The 23,289-nt window shown below is 36.1% G+C and overlaps 2 protein-coding genes and 1 pseudogene across 10 annotated transcripts in view; 1 reads left to right on the top strand and 2 right to left on the bottom strand.

Annotated features, from left to right (window-relative positions):
- Positions 1-60: 60 nt before the first annotated feature.
- Positions 61-1,219, top strand: LOC112469544 (annotated as a pseudogene).
- Positions 1,220-1,795: 576 nt separating this feature from the next.
- Positions 1,796-11,392, bottom strand: CCNDBP1 (cyclin D1 binding protein 1). 2 transcript variants are annotated; one of them, XM_006920446.3, is made up of 11 exons: positions 11,177-11,391; positions 10,940-10,999; positions 10,551-10,636; positions 7,169-7,250; positions 6,295-6,391; positions 6,050-6,123; positions 5,390-5,466; positions 4,773-5,056; positions 3,667-3,727; positions 2,518-2,564; positions 1,796-2,270 (listed from the first exon to the last, which is right to left on the bottom strand). In XM_006920446.3, the coding sequence occupies exons 1-11, from the start codon at positions 11,283-11,285 to the stop codon at positions 2,156-2,158; spliced, it is 1,092 nt and encodes a 363-aa protein (XP_006920508.1). In that variant the 5' UTR covers positions 11,286-11,391; the 3' UTR covers positions 1,796-2,155. The 2 variants fall into 2 exon arrangements, with proteins under 2 accessions (XP_006920508.1, XP_015451492.1); XM_015596006.2 differs by lacking the exon at positions 10,940-10,999 and having other exon boundaries at positions 11,177-11,392.
- A 109-nt stretch (positions 11,393-11,501) lies between these two features.
- The window catches only part of TMEM62 (transmembrane protein 62), a 29,822-nt gene continuing 18,034 nt past the window's right edge, over positions 11,502-23,289 (bottom strand). For all 8 annotated transcript variants that reach the window (XM_025038832.1, XM_025038830.1, XM_006920447.2 and 5 more), the window contains 5 exons: positions 20,581-20,694; positions 18,660-18,744; positions 16,530-16,634; positions 14,649-14,767; positions 11,502-12,334 (listed from right to left, as the gene is read on the bottom strand). In XM_025038832.1, the coding sequence (XP_024894600.1) occupies positions 12,008-12,334; positions 14,649-14,767; positions 16,530-16,634; positions 18,660-18,744; positions 20,581-20,694 (750 nt within the window). In that variant the 3' untranslated portion in view covers positions 11,502-12,007. The remainder of the gene's footprint in view (positions 12,335-14,648; positions 14,768-16,529; positions 16,635-18,659; positions 18,745-20,580; positions 20,695-23,289) is intronic.

Genomic DNA, 23,289 nt, shown 5'->3' on the forward strand with positions numbered 1-23,289 from the left:
TGTACAAAGTTATTATTTTTTTGGTTACATTATTTTGTTGCTTTGGAGCTGTTTGATTTTAGTTCTTTCTCTTTATGACAGTTGTTAAAAATAACAGAATAGCACTTTATAAAGGTAAATTAAAACTCTTCACTTAGAAATTTCAGCCCCAAGTATACATTAGTTGCTCAAAATAATGGCTGCTGTTGATGATTCTACCTAAGAGATAGACCATGGGGACATCAGAAGGGCAGATGTGATGAATCACACCTACACAAAAAAAAAGGACTGGCATTAGAGGTTATGGAGACCTACAGTCCATATACAGGGCCCACGTCAGGTCACCAGAATATACATCACTATAGGTTTACCTTGCTTCCAATATATGATCTTCCAGACTGATGCAAAAATATAATTAAGTGGCAATGCTTTTGCAAAAGGATTAACTGAGGAAGCCCTTAAAGTTATATAAATTCTCTTATACATTTAAAATGTTTTGATTTATAAAAATTTTGTTATTTATATTTGGAAGCACATGTAATATGTAACAGAGAACACAATACAGGTATGTATAAAAAAAACAAATCTGGTTCAATAAAGTGAACAAACCTTACAGCTGAGCTCAATACCACAAAATAATTTTAGAGGCATGGAGTGACCTGGAATAATATTCAGGACTTAATGATAAGAATAATATTATATGACATTCTCAAGTACTAAGAGGGGCTTTGGAGTTATTTTCCCTAAATAAATTAAAGTCAAGTGTTTTGTTCTAAATATACTTCTGGGAGAGCTTCCCTTGCCACCACCAACATGGAGACTTTGTATCGAGTCCTGTTCTTGGTGCTAATGCCCCAACCTGAAGCTGAAGAAGCCCTCTTCGGTGCACATGCCCTCGGCCATGATGGTGTGCGCTCTGATGGTGGTGGTGTCTTACTTCCTCATCAGTGGAGGAATAATTTATGATGTTATTGTTGAACCTCCAAGCATTGGCTCTATGACCGAGAATCATGGGCATCAGAGACTAGTAGCTTTCTTGGCCTGCAGGGGCTATCTGATGGGTTAGAGTATCTTTTGAGAAGAAATCTGTGGATACTGGATTTGCTCCTGTTAATGAAGTTTTAAAGGCTGTACCAGTCCTCCAATGTGAAATATGGAAAAGGATGAAAAGTAGCAGAAAAGATGCCTTAGTAGAAAATGTGGGAAGCATGTTAAAGCTTGGACTAGAATATCTTCTTAATATCAAAAAAAAAATCAAAGAGATTATCACAGTATTATTTTCCTGCTTACCTATACTGACATACCAATGTTAAGTGGCATTTTCTTCTCCGTTTTTCAGTTCTTAAAGAAAATATACTCCATTTCTACAACTATAATATTGAATAGAGTGATTTTTTTCTACAATCCCATTAACATTTTTTGGAGATGACATTTCTGACTTTCAGAAATTAATATAAAATCAGGAAGCAAGATCTTGTAAGCTGAGAACTCTGGACAGCTGATAAGCTTTACCTATGGTGCTTTGCCTTTAAATAGAGTGTGATAGTATATTATTTCAGATATGTATGTAAGACTGTTTCCTGAACAATAAGGTGAATGAAAGGAGAAGAAATAAATAATTATCTAATTAATACCTCTAAAAATAAATAAAATAAAATGAAATAAATATACTTCTGATCAGAATCAGATCTTTAGATCTATAAAACCAAATGAAAGCAATGTTCTAATCTCAACTCGTTTTTCTGGTAGAAAGACACACCAGAAGAGTACTCATTTACCCCTGGCAGGTTAGCATATTATTGAGACTATTAACATCTTTAATAATGAAACAACACACTTTATTGCAAATACAGGGAATAAGGCAGCTTCCCCAGGAATCTCTGAAAGATGATTCAGGAAAACAAATTCATGCTATTTTGTACCTAATGCAGAAAAATATATCATACTCTTATGGTTTATAAATAATTGCCAGTCTGGCCTGGCCAACAATTTTGGTAATAGTATCTCTTAAATAAATATAGACAGGAACTTCCTTTCAATCCAGAACGTATTCTAGCCTCATTTTAAAAGCAGACATCAGTGCTCGCTTTGGCAGCACATATACTAAAAGCAGACATCAGAGCCTGGCTGTGACTAAAAGAAAGGGAGAGGGGAGAAGATAAATGAGCCTGAAAACTCATAATTCAAGTTCATTCTGAGTGAGTTCCTTGATTCTGTTCATGCAATGATCAATGGCATTAATGAGTAAAGGGATCCAACTATCTTCTGGCTGTGGGGTCACATGACTTGCTCTGTGAATGGAATGGGAAGAAAGAGAAATTAAATTTATTTTACTATCAAGGGAAAACCTATCCTCAGCAGGGAGCACAGAGGAAACTATAGTAAGAAAAGGCAAGTTTCTTTGCAGAAACTCAACTGCTCCAGTTGAAAGTTGAAAGAAAACACCACACCCACTCCTTGAAATGGAGTCTGGGTATTGAGAATGGCTGGATAGGTTTATTCTCAAAAAGCTATTTGGGGAGAAGTCCTCATACTCACTTTGTAATTTCAAGCGCCTTCTTTAGAACAGACACAAGTTTTGCAGACTGGAAAAGAAACAAAGAAGTTCTATTATTATGGTAAGGGCTCATCCTGATTATGGATTCTTTTCTATTTAGCAAAACTTTATTAATACTGCTGCTGTAACACTTTAATACATTTTTCAAGTTTTTAAATATTTTTCAATTAAAAAAAAAAAAAAAACAGCCAAAGAAAGACTATAACCTGAATTTGTCCCAACCACTGATAGGTCAGACTACATAGTAGAAACAACTAATGTTTCTCTTTTAAAAAGTCTATGTACAGAATTTTAAGAACACCAATGACAAGATAACATGAGAATGTATGTGTGCCACCAATATATAGTATATATTTAAAATTTTTGTTTGGAGATAATTGACAAGGCATATTGCTAAAGATGTTTATTTCTTAGGAAGTCAATTTTTAAAAAGTGAATACAAATAAAAAAGTTAATGCCCAAAAGGATTCTACTTCAAGGTATTTGCACATTGTGAAGATACATTTGATGAATCTAATTTCCACTATCTGATTTATCAAATACTATTAAGATTGAAACACTGATTATAAAATGTAAGCCATTTGACAGTTTTACTTCTCCTCCCAATAACATTACAGATAAGAATTTGAGTTTATAAAAATGAGAGAATAGAACTCTCTCTAGCATAGGACCTAGAACTTGAATGAATACAACAATATCAGACTTTTATAAAGAGCTTGACCTTCCATGGTCAAATCATACAACATGTTTCTATTAGAACAGAGCACGTTTCTGGAATATTTATTTCGGCCTACAGTAGAAAATAGAAGTGTGTGACTTCAGGTTGAGAGGATCCAAAAGCACTGCGGTGATTAAGACTTTCCTTTCAAAGCAGCATTTTCCAAGGCCTTTGGGTTTTTCTAAATGATTACCCAAGTCATTATAAAAGAATACTATCAGACCTCATACTTATAATAATTCAACTTCAGCAAATATTTATCAAGCACAAACAAAAGTAAAAACTGTGACATTGCTGTTGTACTTATATCCAAGTGTAACAACTAATTGTATTCCCTATAACTTAAAGGAAATACTTTAGTATTTAGTATAGTGAAATTCTACCAATTAGGTTTACCAGTGTAGGTACTTACACTGATTCGCACAGTCAGGTGGCACACAGGTGGATATATACTCAGAGCCAAGTCATCCACACTAAAAGCAGAAAGCAAAAGTAATCTTTAATGAAAGAAGAAACAATGCTCAGCTAGGTGGTTTTCATTACACAACCAAGGCTGCAACTAGTAGGAAAATGACTGTCCCAGAAATGCCTATCAGTTCATTAAATTAGGCAACCAATAAAGAATCAATTCAATGGATATTTACTCAATACATATACACCCTATTTCACTAGGAAGCTGGGGGGGAAAAAATCCCTTGGACTGTAGGATGGGACATGATTAACTCAGTTAAAAATGTAAGGATCTGAAAGTATCAATTTAATAACTAATATAGGTGAAGTTCATCTATAGAATGCCACTAACATGAGCACCACTTTAACAAAGTGATCAAATTTAGTACCACCAATAATGAGACAAACTAAGATCATAGGTGACACAATGAGAAGCGCAAAACAACTATGTGATATTTTAGCCAAACAATGTTTAACCTGAATATACTCCATAATCATGCTCATGACTCCAGATTATTAGTCTATAAGACAACTGACCTGGATTTTTTAAATGTCAACATCAAAAAAAAAAAAAAGACTAAAAAGGACAAGGACTATTCTAGTTGCAAAAAAGCTAAAGAGATGACAACCAAATACAATGACACCCTAACGGAGCCCTGGATTAAAGAAAAAAAAAGAAAAAAAAAAATGAAAAAGCTGTGAGAGATATTTTAGAAACACCTGGAGAAATCTGAACCATAGATAATATTATATTAAATATTAAATTTCTTAGATGTAATAGTAAGAAATAGGGGTGAAATGTCATTGATGTCTGCAACTTACTCCCGAATGGTTTAGGGGAAAAAATGGCACATCTATCTGTAGCGAAATAAACCAATATAGAAAATAATGTGAACAAGAAGTGAATCTAGATGAAGGATGTGTGAGTGTTTGCTGTAATACTTTTTCAACTTTCTTGTAGGTTTGAAAATTTTTACAATAAAAAACTGGGAGAAAAACCTTGGGTGACAGCACAAGCTGAGATCAAAATGCTGCTGCTCAGACATTTCAAGCTGGGCTCACACTTACCTAGGGCTGATCTCATCAGAAATATCCACAATGTCATCCAGCTGGGCCACCAGATCCTTCTTCCCATTCTCTGCCACTGAGATCCGAATTTTCTTCAGGCAGGCTTTGGATGCTCTTACCAGTGCAAGGCATGGGATTATGAGCTCCTGATCTTCCTCTGACCAATATAAATCCTGATTGTTTGGACATCCTAAAATATCACCCTCTTCAACACTGTGGTTGTCAGAGTTGTCCTCCTCATTGTCATTCAAGAGGCCACAATAAGGGTCACATTCTTCCACAGCCTAAGACATAACATGATTTATATGAATGCCAAAAAATAAATAGTGCCTATTTGTACATTCCGCATCATGTCTGAGTTGTCCCAAAACCTCAGTCAGCTACTTCACTAATGGCTAGAGTTGGATCACTTCATAAACTCTCTCACTCTCCTAGTCCAACAATGAAACAGAGGGGAGTGATACTAAATCACACACTGGCATAGGGTGGGAGGTAGGAAACAGGAGTGAGGATGGGATCTATTTGGTCAATGCTTAGGATATCTCTTTTTATAACCAATTCTCATCTACTAGCCAGAGTTGCCTTCCAATGGCCAGCAAAGACAGAGGTCCTCTTACTTGTTCCATTTCCTCATGTGCATCCTTCACTAAATCCACACTCTTTGTCAGCATTAAAAGGGCTGCAGCTTTGTTGTCTGTGAATGAAAAATCAGAAGCACTACAATTAGAGGAGAAACTCAACAAGTCTCTTAAGTCCGCAAAGGGCAACCAACAAGTTTCCCATTCGAAGGGAGTGCCAAAGACAGACAACAATGGTGGCGGTTTAAAGTAAAATTCTAATACACATCCTCTGGGTACCCAGACAGAGGGTTTAAAAGCTTTTCATCATTCACCACAAGAAGTAAAATGGTCACATGGTTTCTCATCATGGTCCTCTTGGATGACCACTGCTTTTAGCCTAGCTAGCTCTACCTCATAACTGCTTCAGTGTGTCCCATAATACTGCTCCTGGGGCAGGACCAAGAGAACAAATCACATTTGTTCAACAAGAGACAGAGCCACAGCAAGAGGGGAGTTAGAATTTAGAAGCATGAGAACTAAAAAGACTAGCAGAAAGTATTAATACTTATTTTTTGATGCTGGTGATAAACTATATTTATTCCATTGAACTCTTCATATAAGTTAAAATACATACATGGTACAAAACTGGAAGCTATTATGAGAGGTCTGTCTGCTTTGGCCAGTAGAGTCTATGGCCCACTTCCCATTCTTACCCACCTCTTGGTATCTGAGGCACCTGCTGGCACGCAACCCAGACATTGTTACAGGAAATGAGGTCACTGTTCTCAGGGCTGAGGAAAAGAATCAATAGGATATATAAATAATCTAGGTTTGTGTCTCCTAAAAAGATCTTTCCTCCTGGTCATTTTTATGTTACTAGTAACTCTGCTGTTGAAATGAGTTTTTTCCTTCCCTAAAACAAGCAAATCCATTAACTGATAACCCAACTGTGGCATCACTACCTCTGAGCTGGATTGATGTAAAGCACTTCCACAAGCTGAGCCATGCCATCCACGATGTCCACAGTGGCGCTCCGAACCAGCTTTCTCAGGGTGATTCCTGTAGCCAAACCCAAAGACAAAGCAGCCTGGTCTCCTTTTCAAAAGTCACCAACTGCTCTCCTGAGAGTCTAAGCACTACAGAACTTGAGGTAATGTGCACTCACATGCTTTAACTGGAGTGCCAACACGAGACACAGGTCTGACTAATGTACCCTTGTCATTTTCTTGTACCTCCCATCATTCCTTGAGTGCTTTTCTCCAAAAGAGATCCGGAACAAAATCTTTCCATGACAGCATATATTCATTAATTAAGGACAATGGTCCCTTGACACTTGTGCATAAAACACCTAAAGTTTAAACCATTTGCGAGTAACCTTGAAGATCTTTGAGACATGTATTCATTTATAATTCTAGCATGATTATAATCAAGGCGTAGATCTACAGGCAGGGCTGAAGGCCACTTAACCTATAAGGGAGCTCCAAAACATGGTGTAACATAATATGGGTGGAGACTGAGGATGGCCTGGGCCTGTCTAGGCTGAGATCCGGCCAGCATCTCTGGTGGTTATAATGGGTTAAAGAGGGAGGAGCCAATGAGAATTAAAAACTTAGAATCAGACAAGAGTCAGGCAAGACAGGAGAAATGGGAACATAGCCCCTGTACCTAAAGTCTTATTGATGGAGGTTACTTACATTATAAAATTATCTTTGCATTTTATGGGAGAAGTTACATATGCTCAAACTGAGGAAAAGGTAAAAGTCTCAGGACAAATCTGTCCTATTAGCAGAGATCTACCCTATAAAACTGAATGCTTATGTGTACATAGTGGCTTACCCTGATCCTTGGGAAGTGAATAGTATATTGCAATAATTGCTTTGATGGCAGCACGGACTTGTTCACAGAACCTCTGGGTTTCCTGAGGTGATGGACCAATTTCAGAATGAAAAAAAGGAAATGGGGATTAGATCAATGTGGTCAACGCTTCCATTGTGCAAGAAAGTAGACATCTGTAAGGCATTATCGAATACTTTCTGAAGTCCTATTATGAGTTAGGCCTTGTGCTGTTCTCACCACATAACAGAGAGGAGTTAACTGGATACCAGGTACTGAACTGATAACTCAATAAAGCATTAAGAAGTAGCTAAAAAAAAATTATTATTGATATCTGCTGTGAAATATTCATTCTATCTTAGATCAGGAGTTGGCGAACTATGGCCCACGGGCCAAATCAGGCACACTGCCAGTTTTGTACATAGTGTTACTGGGACACAGCCACACTCCACTCTTTCATTTATATATTATCTATAGTTGTGTTTACACTACAAGAGCAGAGTTGAGTAGCTGGCCTACAAAACCCAAAATATTTACTATCTGGCCCTTTACAGAAAAAGTTTGCCAATTCTATTTTAGACCATTAACAAGGTATCTTTCTAACAGCTTCACAATATACCTAAAGATAATTAGTATGGACTCTACAATGCTCAATGTTGATTATTTTCCTTCTAAGCAGTCACTGGCTTTCTCTTATTTCCTTGTCCTTGCTTCGCTGCTAAATTCTAAGCCAGTTCTACGTAAAATGTGATCTACAGATTGGCGCTACTCCATAAACTATTTGTTACCAGTCTGGGGTAAATAAGTAAAGTAATTGAGAGTGCTTAGAAATTTTTATGGCAATTTGACATTGCTTGAACAACCACAGAATTTTATAAAATATTAGTCCATATGGAAATGGAATTAAAAATAAAACCATTCTTCTGTAAGAGTAACATGCTGAGATTCTAAGAAAGCAATTGTGATTTAAATAAAACCAAATTCTGAAACCATTGACCTGAGCATGTATAGAAAATAGTCCTGTGGCATCCTCACAGTATCTTACTAACTGTGAATTTTAGCAGCAAGTCCTAAGTGTATTTGAAAGAAAGGAGTTGACAGATAAGAAAAATAAGGTACTATTACTACCTCTTTTGAAATAAATACTGACTTTCTTCTACAAAGCTTTTAAAGTGCTCTCACACAATTCATCTCTTATTTGCTCATCTCTGAATTATGTAAGGGGAGAGAGTTTATCATTGTAGGAGCAGCAAAAGAATATTTTTCCATTTCAAACCATCTGGACATATAAATTGAGAAAGAATAAACTGTTGACTATGAAAATCAAATAGGGCGATAAGTATGCCATTTTAAAATAATCTTATCCCAAATTAAGTATACCTACCTCTAGAAAAATTGGACATAAGGCATAGGGCATACCTGGTTTCCGCTGCCATGTTTAGTTTCATTAGTTTTATAATAAAGGGTTATTAAAAATGCATAAATTTTTGTTCTAGCAATTCCACTTCCTGGAATTTTTTTTTACTAATATACACAAAGATTGTGCTAGACAATTTACCACAGCACTGTTTATAATAGTTGCCAATTCTATTTTAGACCATTAACAAGGTATCTTTCTAACAGCTTCACAATATACCTAAAGATAATTAGTATGGACTCTACAATGCTCAATGTTGATTATTTTCCTTCTAAGCAGTCACTGGCTTTCTCTTATTTCCTTGTCCTTGCTTCGCTGCTAAATTCTAAGCCAGTTCTACGTAAAATGTGATCTACAGATTGGCGCTACTCCATAAACTATTTGTTACCAGTCTGGGGTAAATAAGTAAAGTAATTGAGAGTGCTTAGAAATTTTTATGGCAATTTGACATTGCTTGAACAACCACAGAATTTTATAAAATATTAGTCCATATGGAAATGGAATTAAAAATAAAACCATTCTTCTGTAAGAGTAACATGCTGAGATTCTAAGAAAGCAATTGTGATTTAAATAAAACCAAATTCTGAAACCATTGACCTGAGCATGTATAGAAAATAGTCCTGTGGCATCCTCACAGTATCTTACTAACTGTGAATTTTAGCAGCAAGTCCTAAGTGTATTTGAAAGAAAGGAGTTGACAGATAAGAAAAATAAGGTACTATTACTACCTCTTTTGAAATAAATACTGACTTTCTTCTACAAAGCTTTTAAAGTGCTCTCACACAATTCATCTCTTATTTGCTCATCTCTGAATTATGTAAGGGGAGAGAGTTTATCATTGTAGGAGCAGCAAAAGAATATTTTTCCATTTCAAACCATCTGGACATATAAATTGAGAAAGAATAAACTGTTGACTATGAAAATCAAATAAGGCGATAAGTATGCCATTTTAAAATAATCTTATCCCAAATTAAGTATACCTACCTCTAGAAAAATTGGACATAAGGCATAGGGCATACCTGGTTTCCGCTGCCATGTTTAGTTTCATTAGTTTTATAATAAAGGGTTATTAAAAATGCATAAATTTTTGTTCTAGCAATTCCACTTCCTGGAATTTTTTTTTACTAATATACACAAAGATTGTGCTAGACAATTTACCACAGCACTGTTTATAATAGCTGCAAGTTGGAAACAGCTTAAATGTACACATAGAGTATTGGTTAAATAAATTATGGTTAAATGCACTGAATGCCATGTACTTTACTGAATACCATTACAAAGAAGTGAACTTTATGTGTGCTGCTGAGAATCAATTTGCAAGCTATATCGTTAATTTTTTTTAAAAGGCCCAGAAAAGTGTTTATGGTATCCTATCATTTATGTAAAAAGAAGCAATCGTATACACATAAGTGTGCATATGCTTAGAATAGATATGAATAATTCAAAAGGAACTGGGGAGGAAAGAAATTTAGCACACTTAACTTTGATCTTTTAAATTTTATAATGTATACGTTGTTCTTGAGTAAATATAAAAATAATTCAATATAAAAAGGGTATTATGTAGTATAACAATAAAAAGTATAGGTTTAAACATCACATAGGCCTTAATTTAAATCTTAACTCCATTGCTTATTACCTTAACCTGAGCTTCTGAGCCTGCTTACTTATCTGTCAGATGGGGATCATATATGTGAAAACAAATAGCAAGTGTTTTAAAAAATTATCAGAAAGAAAATAACCAGGATAAACTTCAAATTGAACCAATACTATTTAGAGGACCCACCTACTCCATGCCTGGTACTGCACCTGGCAATGTGGTTTTCACAACAAACCTGTGGGGTAAGAACTGCAACCTTATTTGACAGAAGAAAAAAATCCCCTGGCTTGAGTGTAAAAAGTGGAAAGAAAACGAGAGGATTCCTAAGGAATAACGAGGCAGCACAAGGATTCCAGGAAAGTAAAGCCTACCTGTGAGGACGGCAGTGGCAGTGGAAGTCGAGAGAAGACTTCGGTCAGAGTCGTGGCTTCCCTTGACACTTTCACAGCTGCCTCATCTTGGGGATGGGAGGAGGGATGACAAAGGAGGAGGTATGAGCCAGTGTTAGTCCCAATGGCATAAGGCTGCAGCTGCGGCACCGACTTCAAAAACAACGCATTCCCTCTCCACCTTTAACCGCTGAGACGTCTCAAAAACATCTCCAAAAAATCAATGGTTTATATTTCTACCTCTGAGGTACCGAGTTTGGGTATAATGAGGTACCTCCGCAGATAGGATGCGGCGGGGAAAAGCGAGAGGTAAAGGGGTCTCCCTTTCTGGGAGAAGAGAGATGGGAGTCCCTAACAGGAGAGGCACTCACTGAGTCTTCTCCAAAACGTCTCCCGATTGAACTCTTTGGTGGTCTCCTGGGCTTCGCCAACTGGGTGGGTGTGGAGTGTGGGCCGGGCGGTGGCAAAAAGGAAGAGGAGAAGTAAGCAGAGTCACCTCCGGTCCCCACCTCCTCAACCCGGGCCGCGTCCCTGCCGCCGCCAGTCTACCCCCTCTTCCCCACCCAAGTCTGTTCCTACGGTCGTCCGTCCCAATTGCGTCAGCTCACCCCGCACTTCTAGCAAGAGCAACCGCAGCTCCCCTGCTAAGTGCTGAAGCTGCTCCAAAGGCGGAGCCAGGGGGGCGACTGCGGGTACAGGTGCAGCTGCGCTCGCCATCTCAGTAGAGTGACTAGGGTTTGCAGAGAAAAGCCGACACGGCCGCAGCCGGAGCCGCACTGCGGGGACCGATTCACTTCCGGACACCGCTTCACTTCCGGGCGTCACAGACTCGGTTTAGTTTCCGGCAACAACCTGCCTGGCCCCGCCCTAGAGACCCGGCCACGCCTCCTCCACTGCCCCAGGACCGGCAGCATACGCGAGGGCCTGTCCAAGTAATTTCTTATTCATCATTCATTTATTTGATTGGTTAAAAACATCCCCAACTAAGGAATCAGGAAAAAGGGACTGGGAGCTAACAGCGCGAGGGTAATCAAGGTCAGGCCCAAGTTCACACTGGTTCCCTGCCGCTAAAGTGACACACTTGACGGCTGCTGAGTTCCAGACTGTGAAAGGTACACTTTACATGAGGTAATCCTAAAAAAAAACATTGGGCCTCAGATGCGCCCATACACACTGAGACCCTGTCCTGTGGATATAGATATGGGGCTTTCTCTTCACAAAAGCAAATCAACCCTTTGCCTTCTTGGGGAAGGAAGGAATCATGGCATTATTTAGAGATTTTTCTGCAGTTCACTCTGCAGGAATCAGTAGAGTAATCCCCCCAAATCCCAGGCATCCAAAGAGCAGCAGGTCCCTGAAGCTTGTCCACCAATATTGGCCTTCCACCTGCTGCTGGGTCAGAGACCTGGGCTTCAGAGGTAGATGGTGAGACCTGGCCTTCAGGAGCTCAGATGGCTTTTTAACTGTACTGTGAAGGTTCCAAGCTCATTGGAGTTCAGTGTCCACACGAAATAAATGAGAACAGGTGTCAGCAGTGTCAACCAGATCCTCAAAGGGGAGAAGAATAAAGCTATGGTGCCATATGTCATATGAAGAAAATAGCAGGAATAAATCTGCCAGAAGTACAGCAGTAACATAAGAAGGTGAACAGGTATAATTTTTAGGTATTTTCCTTGACGGAGATGAGACCTGAAGTTGTGACCAAAGCACCTCTGCAGCAAGCTCCAACACAGGTAAGCCATCAAGGGGATGTTAAAAAACGCCAGCTGGAAAGTAGAGTAGAACAGAACCATTAGCTTATTAGCAAGTCCTCAGAGGGGGCAGGGTAGTGTCTCACTAATACATTATTGGTGCTCCTAAGAATATGTTGCTTTCTCTCTTGGGGGTTAACTCTTTGATTCTTTATGTTTCAGTCACACTTGCTCATAACACTCACAACAGTTGACTTGCAGTTAGTTGTATGACTGCCTGTATCTTTCTGTTCATCTTAAAGGCAGGTATCATTTCATTTATGCTGAAGCCCTTGATGTTTAAGGTGGAAATGAACTGAATATATGTGTGTGTATACTTACACACGTACAACACACATACTTGTTTTTTTCTTGGCAGAGTGAGTGGGGACTTGGGTATCAATATTTTTTTCTTCTGTCTGTATTTTAATTTGAAGTAGCATAATGAGTACTGGAATACAAAAGATTTAATTTATAATCCAAATTTAGATGCTGTATCATTCATTCATCAACCTATGTGGCAAGCACTGTGTTATACTCTAAGCTTGGGACACACTGGTGAACAAGTCAGAAATGATGCATCATAGAGCTTATATTCTAACAGAGAAACTAAAAAAAAAACCAAAAACAACAATAAAAAAACATAATGACAGTTTGTGAGAAATTCGAAGAAGGAAATAACTGGGTCACGAGTATAATTTGGAGATGGGTTCTCTTAGGCCTGAAGGACAAGAATGAGTAAGTGAAAGGAAGTACATTCCAGGCAGAAGAATCATATCCAGAGGTGGGAGAGGTCTTGGCCTATTTGAGGCCTATGGGTCTGGACCATGGTGAGCCAAGGGGGAATTGGGGCAGTCAACAGGACCCAGATCATTCTCTGCTTACAAGGTTTTAAGCTGATAAATGAATGAGCTGATTAAGGTTTTAAAAGGACCACAGTGGATGCTCTGTGGCAAACTGACAGTGGGGAGGCAAAGGCAGCAAGTGGGGACCAGTTAGGGTGGTCATGTAGTAGCCCAGGTAAGAAATAATTATAACTTAGACTAGGGTAGTGGCAATAGAGATGGAGAGAAGTGGCGATTCAAGATATGTATTAGAAGTATTACTTGCTGATGAACTAGATACAGCATATGAGGGAAAGGGAAGAATTGAGGATACATCCTGAAGAAATAGGGTGAATTGTAGAGCCATTTATTAAAATTGCAAAAACTAAGGAGGAACAGATTTGGGGGTAGAAATTAAAGGTCCTGCAAGAGATAGACTATTAAGTTGATATGCCTGTTAGATATCTAAGGGAAGACAGGACAGTGGCGATATAGGTACTTGAAGTGTAGATAAGAGGTTTAGATCAGAGATACAGATTTGGGAGTCATGGGCCTAGATGATACATAAAATCCATTATTAATGTACTATTTATTCAAATATGAATATAAAGCCACCTTTGGTAAGGCTCAGGTTTTTAACAGGTATAAGAGTGCTTCTGAGAGACAAGCTCCATTCAAATAACAGAAAACTGAACTGGACCCAGGACTTAAGCAAAATGAAATGCTGCTATACAGAGAATGTTTCTAGCTAATGATCAGTGTTTGCAGAAGTCTTTCCTATTTGTTTACCTCTAATCCTGCTGATCATGTTTTATTGCCCTGTTATGAGGCTGTAAACTCATTTCGAATGATGCTTTTGGATCTCTTCTAAAACTCCAGGTCATCATCTCTAGATTTTGGTCCATTAGTCCCATTAGATGAATACCTTTCAACCCTATTTATAGAGATTTGCTACAGGTCAGGGTTTTGTTTGTGTGTTTGTTTGTTTTAAAGGAATTCCAATCCAAATGTAAACCCAATGTATCAGTGTTTCCCAAAGAAGTATACTAATAAGACATCACTAGAAAGCCAAAGTCTGGTTTTGCCCAGTGCAACTTCCACTAGAAAACTGATCCACTTTTCTTGTGTCTATTTTTCCTTTACTCCCTCTGAAATATTTTCCTTCTTCATTATCATAACCAATTTTGGTTTACTCAGAAGTCTATCATTTATTCTACCATAAGTCCTTTAATTTTTTTTGTCAATGAAAAGCACAGTAAAACAAACAAAAAACAAAACCTCTTTCACCTCTTCTAAATCCTGCCTGCCAAAAATGTATTTTAGATGTTTAAAAGAATAGTGGAAAAGAGAGCTTAGGAAGTACTCAAAAGGTAAATGAAACACCAGTTATTAAATACTACACTACCAATAAACTAGGAAACATGATCTATGGTGTTCAATTTGAGATTTTCGATTTAATTTATAAGTGTTATGCAATTAGTCCAACAAAGCCAAGATGCTCTTAAATTGCATTTCTGACTTCTTACCTGGAGAATTCCAACTATAAATGTTATACTGCCTTGTAGGAAATGCCCATCAACAAAGATCCCAAAGGAAAAGCAGCAACCCATTTTGCCTTTAGTAATTTCACCAATAAACCATGGTCCTGAAGAGGCAATGGAGAGGAAAGAATATTAAATAACTATGACTTTATCGTGAGATGCATTTACAGGAATAACGAAGAAATATGAGACTAAGCATCTGTAAGCATTTTATTTGCATAGCTTTTTTTCTTTACTGATCTCTATGTTGTACCCGATGTCCTAGCTAACCAACTATTTGAACTGTGCTCCACATTTATCTGGATCATAAAACCATTTGAGTACATGCTATACCTGGAATATTTATATAGCTTGTAGATTCCAGAAATATACTGGAATACATTCACAAATTTTAGGAGATTCTGTTGCAATAACCCAAATATAATGCATTAACATTTTCTTTAAGAAGCAGGAGGTATTCCTCAGTTAATTTTCCAGATAACTGATTTACTCCTTTAAGCTATAATGCACTTACAATGCACTTTTCTTTCTTATTAACAAATGTATTTTAACCTTTTCTTGCTGATCCATAGTCATTACTTTGTACATTATATACACAGGGTAAATGTATAGAGTTTAACTTGCTTCTTTATTTTTTCATCTATAATGCCAGAATGACTTTTCTCTCCTCACTACTATTATTTACTGCCTCTTCTCAGTATGCAGGTTTCTGAAATTACCTTATTGTCAAGAGTGATTAAGGGATAGTCAGACTTCCTTTCTTAAAATGCAAATAGCATCGTTTACTGGTAAGAGTAGAGTTCAGCTTTAGAAAGTGATAGGTAATTTTCTCAGATATATGTTATATGAACTCCGTTAGATACAAATTAGTCTAAAAAAGTGTATTCTCTTCAAGTTTCAGTTTTTAAAAATGGAGCAACTTCTGCCATGTTTTCTTTTACAGCCAGGAACCAAATCACTTGCTTTGCCTCCTAGTGTAAGACAAGTGTCTTAAACAGCTTCAACCTAGCTTCTGACAAGAAAACTGACCACCAAAGGGGAATGTGCCATAGCTTGTTACACAGTATTATAAAGTGTCATATTTTTCATTTTACTACTTTGTGTTCTCTGGTGAACACATGAGAAAATATGAGAAAAAAGTCCAAAGGTGGAATAAAAGTATAAAACAAAGATTAAGCAACATATAGCCTAACTGATGTTCAGTCATATGGTACATTAGTAAAAAGCTTTAGAGAGAGACCCACAGTGCCTTCTGCTGCCATAAGTGGCTAAGTGACTTTGTAAGGATTGGGTATAATAATTAATGTAACAGAAGAGCTCAGATCTGCCTAAAATCACTGCCTATCTCTGTTTCTCTCTTTTCTGAGCTGAGTTTTTAGGAGTTACACATTAGTAAATTATTCACTGAACCACATACTCGGCATTGTGCTTAGTGCTGAGCACAAAGGTGAATAAAATAGACATCAATGGATATTCTAATAAGGGGAGAGATGATCAACACAGAAGATAATCATAAATTCTGATAAAATAATGACAGAAATAAAATGCATGATGAAATAGGATAAAACTTTAAGGTAGTCAAAGAAGGCTGCTCTGAGGAGATGACAATTAAAGCCGAACTTCTATCTTCTATTAGGTTTCCATACAAATTCTGCAATGGTCTTCTCAGCATCCTTAAGTTTAACTATATGTCCTTTAAACATGTTAGGAAAGAACTTTATTTCCCAAGATCAATCCCAGGAAATGACTTATGAAGGAACCATATGCTATTTGTTATGTTCTCAAGAGCCTAAATGATTCATTTGCTAAAATTCTCATATTCTTTGGCAGAATTCTCCACAATCTCAAGTTTCCTAATTGACTTACCCAGCACTGTATATAGAGTCAGCAACAACACAAAATAGTAGAAGATATTTATTTTGCTCAAGACATGAAGGGAAAATGAGGTCAAATTTATAAATCCTGGAGGCCCTAAAGAGAATACATTTGAAAAATACAATGAACACATGCAAAATTCAATTTCTTTATACCATTTTCTAGAAGACATCCATGGGCTATTTACTATATATGCAACAAATTTTTTGTTATATAGTAACTATACAGATGACACCACTTTAAATTCATAAGTTGGCAGGAATCCTGATAAGCCAATTCACTTAAAATTGCAGAGGGTAGGAAGTTAATTTCATACAAAACCTGATAATGTATGACTTCTTACTTTGTGTGTTACATACGTGCTACTTATTACTCTCTTAGCTTCTTTCTTGTTTTAGCTTGGTACTTCTCAAAGTAGTAATCTACATATCCAACTATAATTTTTATTTATTGTAAAAAAAAAAATTGTTTAACCTTAGAGGCACCTATGCTTTAAACTTTAAGCAATGATTCTGTACTTTGGCTGCACATTTTAATAACCTGGGGGAACTTTTAGAAAATACTAATGCCCATGTCTGACCCTCCAGAGATTCTGATTTAATTGGGGTAAGAGATTCTGATTTAATTGGCCTAGGAAAAGGGAAACTTAGGCAAAACCCAAGTGATTCTAAGCAGCCAGGACTGGGAAATATAGCTTTAGATAGTGCCATGCTTCTCAGCCTTAACTGCACATTGGAACCATCTGGGAGCTTTAAAAAATACTGATGCTTAGGGTCCTACCCCTATAGAGATTCTGATGTAATTGGTACCCTGTAGACACTGAGGTTTTAAAAGTTCCCCCAGGGGATTCTAAGGTGTAGTCCAAGTTGAGAAGTGCTGTTTAAAGAAAAGAACTGACCTACAATTGGAAGACTTGGGTTTTGAGTCTCTCTGTCTCTTCTCAGCTATGAGACTTTGGACAAGTTATATAACCCCTAGTCCTTAGTTTCCTAATCTTTAAATTGGGAATAATAATACCTATCTCACAGGATGGTTATAGGGATTAAGTGAGATAACGCAGGTAAAAATATGTTATAAATTTTAAATGACTACACGAAGATATTGGTATCTCTACATAATGAAGTTTAGACCCTCCCTCAAACATTTATTTATTTATATAACGAGCAGAAAATATATGTGCACAATAATGTTTTTTGAACTTTTTCATAGAAGTTTTAAAAACATATCAGCAGAAAAACAGTAGGCTGTGTACACCACCTGTTCATTTAACCATTTTACTGTTTAATCATTACTACAGTACTCCCCTCCCCCACAATCAGTTCCTGATCCCAGAGATTTCACCCAAGCCAGAAAGGGATAAGGAAAATTTTATTCAATAAGAATTTGTTGTCTATTATGCACAACTCAGTGCTGGGTGCTGTAAGAAACGAACAAGGAGTAGAAAACAAGAGCCCCTATATTGAGGAACTTAAAATATAGTTAGGTTAAGGAGAAAATGTATGTACATTTGAAGTGGTTATGTAAAGCCAAATGATTGGCTAATTATGTATCAATTAATCATCAGGAAGGACGATAGGGATTCAGAGAAGGAAGAGCTCATTCTGACCTGGAATGGCTGGAAAAAATGGTATAGAAAAAGAGGGTTGGAGGTGAGCCATAAAGGAGACTAAAATTTGGATAAGTTTAGAAAAATAATTTAAATTAAATAATAGCCTGGGCAAAAGCACAGAAGCAGAAATGACCATGGTATATATAGGAAACAGTGAAAAATTATCTAGGCTGAACTTTAGGTAACTATATGGTTGAAGACATGGTTAGTTAGATAAGACCAGATTGTGGAAGATCTTTACTATTTGGCAGAGATGTTTGGTCATTTTGAGCTATAATGTGATTTCCCTCCCTCATTTTGGTTAAGCCTCATTTTACAGCCATGCAGCAGCAGAATATTGAGGTTTTGTTTGTTTGTTTGTTTGTTTAATATAGAGTACTGTGGAAAAAGTATTATAGTTTGAAGTATCCACCTCACAGAGCTCAAAGACAATTTATATTTATCACTTGGTAAGAGTGAGGACATTATGTGATACTTTAAAGTCTTCTAAGAATAAAAGGGCCAAGACTAACCTTTAAGCTCTAGATATCCTCGATGCCTAAAAGTTAGGAGAATGGAGAGCTGGATCAGCACAATCATCACAAAAAGGACCCGGGCCTGCAGAAAAATAGATGTTAATGTGAAACAAATACATGGGTACAGCTTCAGTTAAGGTTTTTAAAAATGGTCTCATTAACAAAAAAGGAAATGACATCATTAGCAGAAATTATTATATAAGAAAAATATATGGTCAAAGAAAATCAAACATCTGATACGCCAAAGAAGAAAATTTTAAGTTGCTTCAGTATTACTCTTTCAGAATTTGGATACTCAGACCAACGTTGAAACTAAGTAATTTTATACAGTTATATAAAATGATCAGATTAAAATAGTCCATTTTCATTGTACTGGAGAAGTATATATAATTTGTTTTGTTTTATTTAAAATGAGGTAAGAATAAAGAAAACAGTACACAGTACACCACAGGTGAGCGAACAGAGACTGCATTTTTTTTTTTTGCTTTCTCCATCAAGAAGTCATTCACTTGGAGGTTAACTCACAGTAAAGAGACATGTAATCTAGGTCCTTGTTTCTCAAAGTATGGTCCCCAGATCATCATTTATAAGAACATCAAAGTTTCCGAAGCCTGATCTAAGTGACTACTGAAAATCCCCAAAATAAAAATAAATGACACAAAAAAAATTTTAAAAATAGACAAATGTCTATTAGTTATATTTTTTAAAAGCTCATACAAGTAAAATAATAATCAATTCACATTTTAAGTCTGTGAGTATATATAGTAAAGCTACCTCTGGGAGATGAAATTAAAGGAGGTTTAAATTTTCTTCTTAGCATTGTAGTGTATATCTTTTGTATATTTTATGTCAGATAGGTGAGATGTGAGGAAAACAGTATAAATTGCTATAGCTTCTCTGGAAGACAATTTGACAACATATATTAAAAACTAAAAAAAAAAAAAAATACCCATTTATTTTTTCAAGAAATATTTATTGAGGGCCTATTCTCTGTTAGGCATACCAAAGATCTCTGCCCACACTGGGCTTATGTTTTACTGAGGCAGGCTAGACAAAAGCCAATGAATATAATAAATAATAAGGGATTTGTGCAATTATATAATTAATAAGTAAAATAAATAGAATAACATGCATATTCTTTCATCTAGCAATTCACTTCTAGGAATTTATCTCAAAAAAACTATATATGCAAAAACTTAGTTACAAAGCAGTATTTATATAGTAGAGGGAAAAACTAGAAACAAATGTCCAACAATAGGGAAGTGGTTTTATGTGTATTTATGCCAATATAATGTAGCCAATAAACATCATGTTATAAAATAATATAAACTGATGTGAGACAACAGTCACAACAAATTCCTCAGTGGAAAAAAATCAGACAACAAAAGAGAAAAGTGCGTTTATCATTTTGTATTAAAAACTCATATACACGTGTATATGAAAGAAAAATGGAGAATATCATAATGACAAATACAATGATTATAATGGGTAGTATGATAACATAATGATGTGGGGCTGATTTTACTTTATTTCTAAATTTTCCAAGTTTTCTACATTTAGTGTGTATTATTTATGTAGGAAGAAACAATATTTTTAAAAGATCCTTGATCATGAAACTAATTTATGTAAGTTAATTTTTAAAAAAAAAGAGCCTTAATCTAATTTAGCATAGTTCCTATAATTCCTTCAGTTATCATGGTTTTATGGCATTGATTAGAATCAGGTCTCCAAATAGTTATTAATTGTTCATGCCTTTACTTCTTTTAATTCAAATCAATATAAAAGCATTTTGTTCTTCAAGATGAATAACTAAACTTTTCACGTCATAAGGTTCGGCTTTCTCATCACATGATTATTACCACTTCAGATCTACCAAACCCAGTAAAAACACACATAACATTTAGTTGAATTTACTCACCACCATGCAGTGGTCAGTAAGAAGAATAAAAGATGCCAGAGGGTCAAATCTGAGATGAATATCCTCTTGAAGAGAAAATATGTGGTGAACACTCTTACTTCTTCCAGCAGAATCCTAGTTACAAGCACAGCAGAGGAGTAACTCCCTTGCTACTTTTTTTCCAATTTACTTTTGATTCTTCCTATAAGCGCTTTAAATGGAACTTTAAAACCTTATAATTCTAGATTTAAATTGGAAATATCACCATGTACTCACAATTAGTTTCTCTTTTAAAAATATGTATTTCCCTTTGTTCATTGAAAAAGCCTAGAAAAGGCAATACACAATAGCAATGAGCTAGCTGGGCCAGTGCCAATGGCCTCAAAATACCATTTCTCACTATAAGGAACCAGCATTCTTTAGAAGAATGGCTGATTCCACTTCTTCAGTAAGAAGTGCACAAGAAGAGCTTGTAATATCTTGTCATACCAGAAAGCAAGAAAAGTAACAGAGACTACTCAGATTGTATCAAAGGACTTAGTGGTCAACTTGGTAAAGCTCCCACTAGCCAAAGAGGGAAACATTTGAGCATCATAAACAATACATGAAATGGATTGAAATCTACCAAATATGTTTCCTTAAATGTTGAATTCATAATGATACTAAAAATAAAAGACTTGTTTGGTTACCTTTGGCAGATGCTAGAGAAAAATTCATTATTCTGAAAACTGGTTTAAAAAGGGGAGAGGACGGGAAGAATTAAGAATTTATCCTGCCTTTGCTATATGAACTCTATATCTGGGTACCAAATAGATGAGGAAAACGTTTTCTTTATGAGACCATTCTAATTAATACTCACATAATAAGGAGCAGCAATTTGAATATTGCCATTTTATAGCTCTAATGAAATAATAGATCTAGGCAAAGACCATCAATAGCTGCTAGAAATCCTTCAGTGAAAAGCTGATTGGGTACTTCATAATGAAGGGAGAGATAAGCCAGCAGTGTGTTAAAGCTGATTTGACTGACTCATAAAGGCCAATTGTTACATTTTCAGGAATTTTGCAGGCCAGTTGATGTTGTATTTGTAGCTTAAAACCAGATATGGTAGGACTATTTATACTATGAGCCTTGTCTGGATTCTGATTTGAACCAACCAAATGATATATGTATGTGTGTGTATATAGATACACATATATAAACATACATACATATATATATAATGTATATATGAAAATTGGGAAAACTGAATACTAGCTGGATAGTTTGATATTAAAGAATTACTGTTAATTTTTCAGGTATGGTATTTAGGTTACATTTTTTAAAATAGTCCTTATTTTTTAGTGATTCATACTGACAGATTTACATAAAAAATGACATCATGGAGCAGGAAAGAGAGAAGCAGATGGGGTATAGATGAAACAAGATTGGTCATGAATTGATAACTGTTGAAGTTGGGTGATTGATACATTATAGTATTATCTCTTTCACATATTTAAAAAATTTCCCATCATCAAAAAGTTTATTTATAGTGTAAAGAACTTGTACTGGTGTTTATCAAACTTTGATTGCACAGAATGTTCTTACTTTAAAGAATAAGTTCTTTTTTCAAGGCAGAGATTGTCTTTAATTTCAAAATTTGGAAATTTCTAGAGTCTTTAAATTGCCAAAATAGACACAACAATCTAAAATATTGGTTCTCAAACTTTAGTGCACATCAGAATCACTTAGACGGATTGTTAAAACAGATTGTTGGGTCCCATCTCCAGAGTTTCTGATTTACACGTTTGAGATGGGACCTGAGAGGCTGCATTTCTAAGAAATACCCAGGTGATGTTGATACTATTTCAGGAACCACACTGAAAATTGATCTAAAGGTCTAGTTGCTGCTAGGCTGCCCAGAACCTATAGATATTCAATAAATATAGTGAGTAGGTAAAATACAAGATAATAAATTGATGTTATCTCTCATAGATTTTTCTCTGACTTATCTATATAGTATAATGTATTTAAAAGGATGAAGTTTTCCCATTGATGAATGAGAGAACCAGGTTCCCTATTTAATATTCAGTAGACTAATTTTTTAAAGTTATACACATATAGACAGAAAATAGATCATTGGTTGCCTAGAAGTGAAAGTGGAAAGAATGCAGTTAAAAAAGAGCACAAGAAAACTTCTGAGGTTGATGTATCACGTTGAGTGTAGTAACAGTAACATAACAGGATGTATACGTATGTCAAAACACACCAAATTGTACTCTTTAAATAACATACCTCAATAATGTTGCAAGAAATGTTAAATATAAAAAAAGTACATGTGATTTCACAGTTTTACTAAGGATTCAACTAAGCAGCCAGAAATGTCTCAAGGAATGTGAATATAGTTTTTTCCTCATAAAACTACAGAAGCTGGGGCTCTGAAGCAATCCAAGGATTTGAGGGTTCCCATTCCTAAAGTGAGATCTCCAATGGTTGTTCCTACTTCTTCCCCATAACTATAAAGATAGAGAATATTTCAGAAAGAAATTAAGAGTTTATCGCCAGCCATCTTTCCTTCTATGTCCTCCCTGTGTTTTTTCTTCCTCCTAAGCAGAACACTTTATAGATGAGTGGCATTGCAAAGTGCCTTCTCTTATTTCCTCATCTATAAATTGGGGATAAAACTACCCACCATATAGGATTGTTATATGAATTAAGTAGAAAATGTGACTGGCATCTCCTTGTGGGGGT

Source organism: Pteropus alecto, unplaced genomic scaffold (assembly GCF_000325575.1).
Source record: "Pteropus alecto unplaced genomic scaffold, ASM32557v1 scaffold86, whole genome shotgun sequence".
Classification (NCBI taxonomy): domain Eukaryota; kingdom Metazoa; phylum Chordata; class Mammalia; order Chiroptera; family Pteropodidae; genus Pteropus; species Pteropus alecto.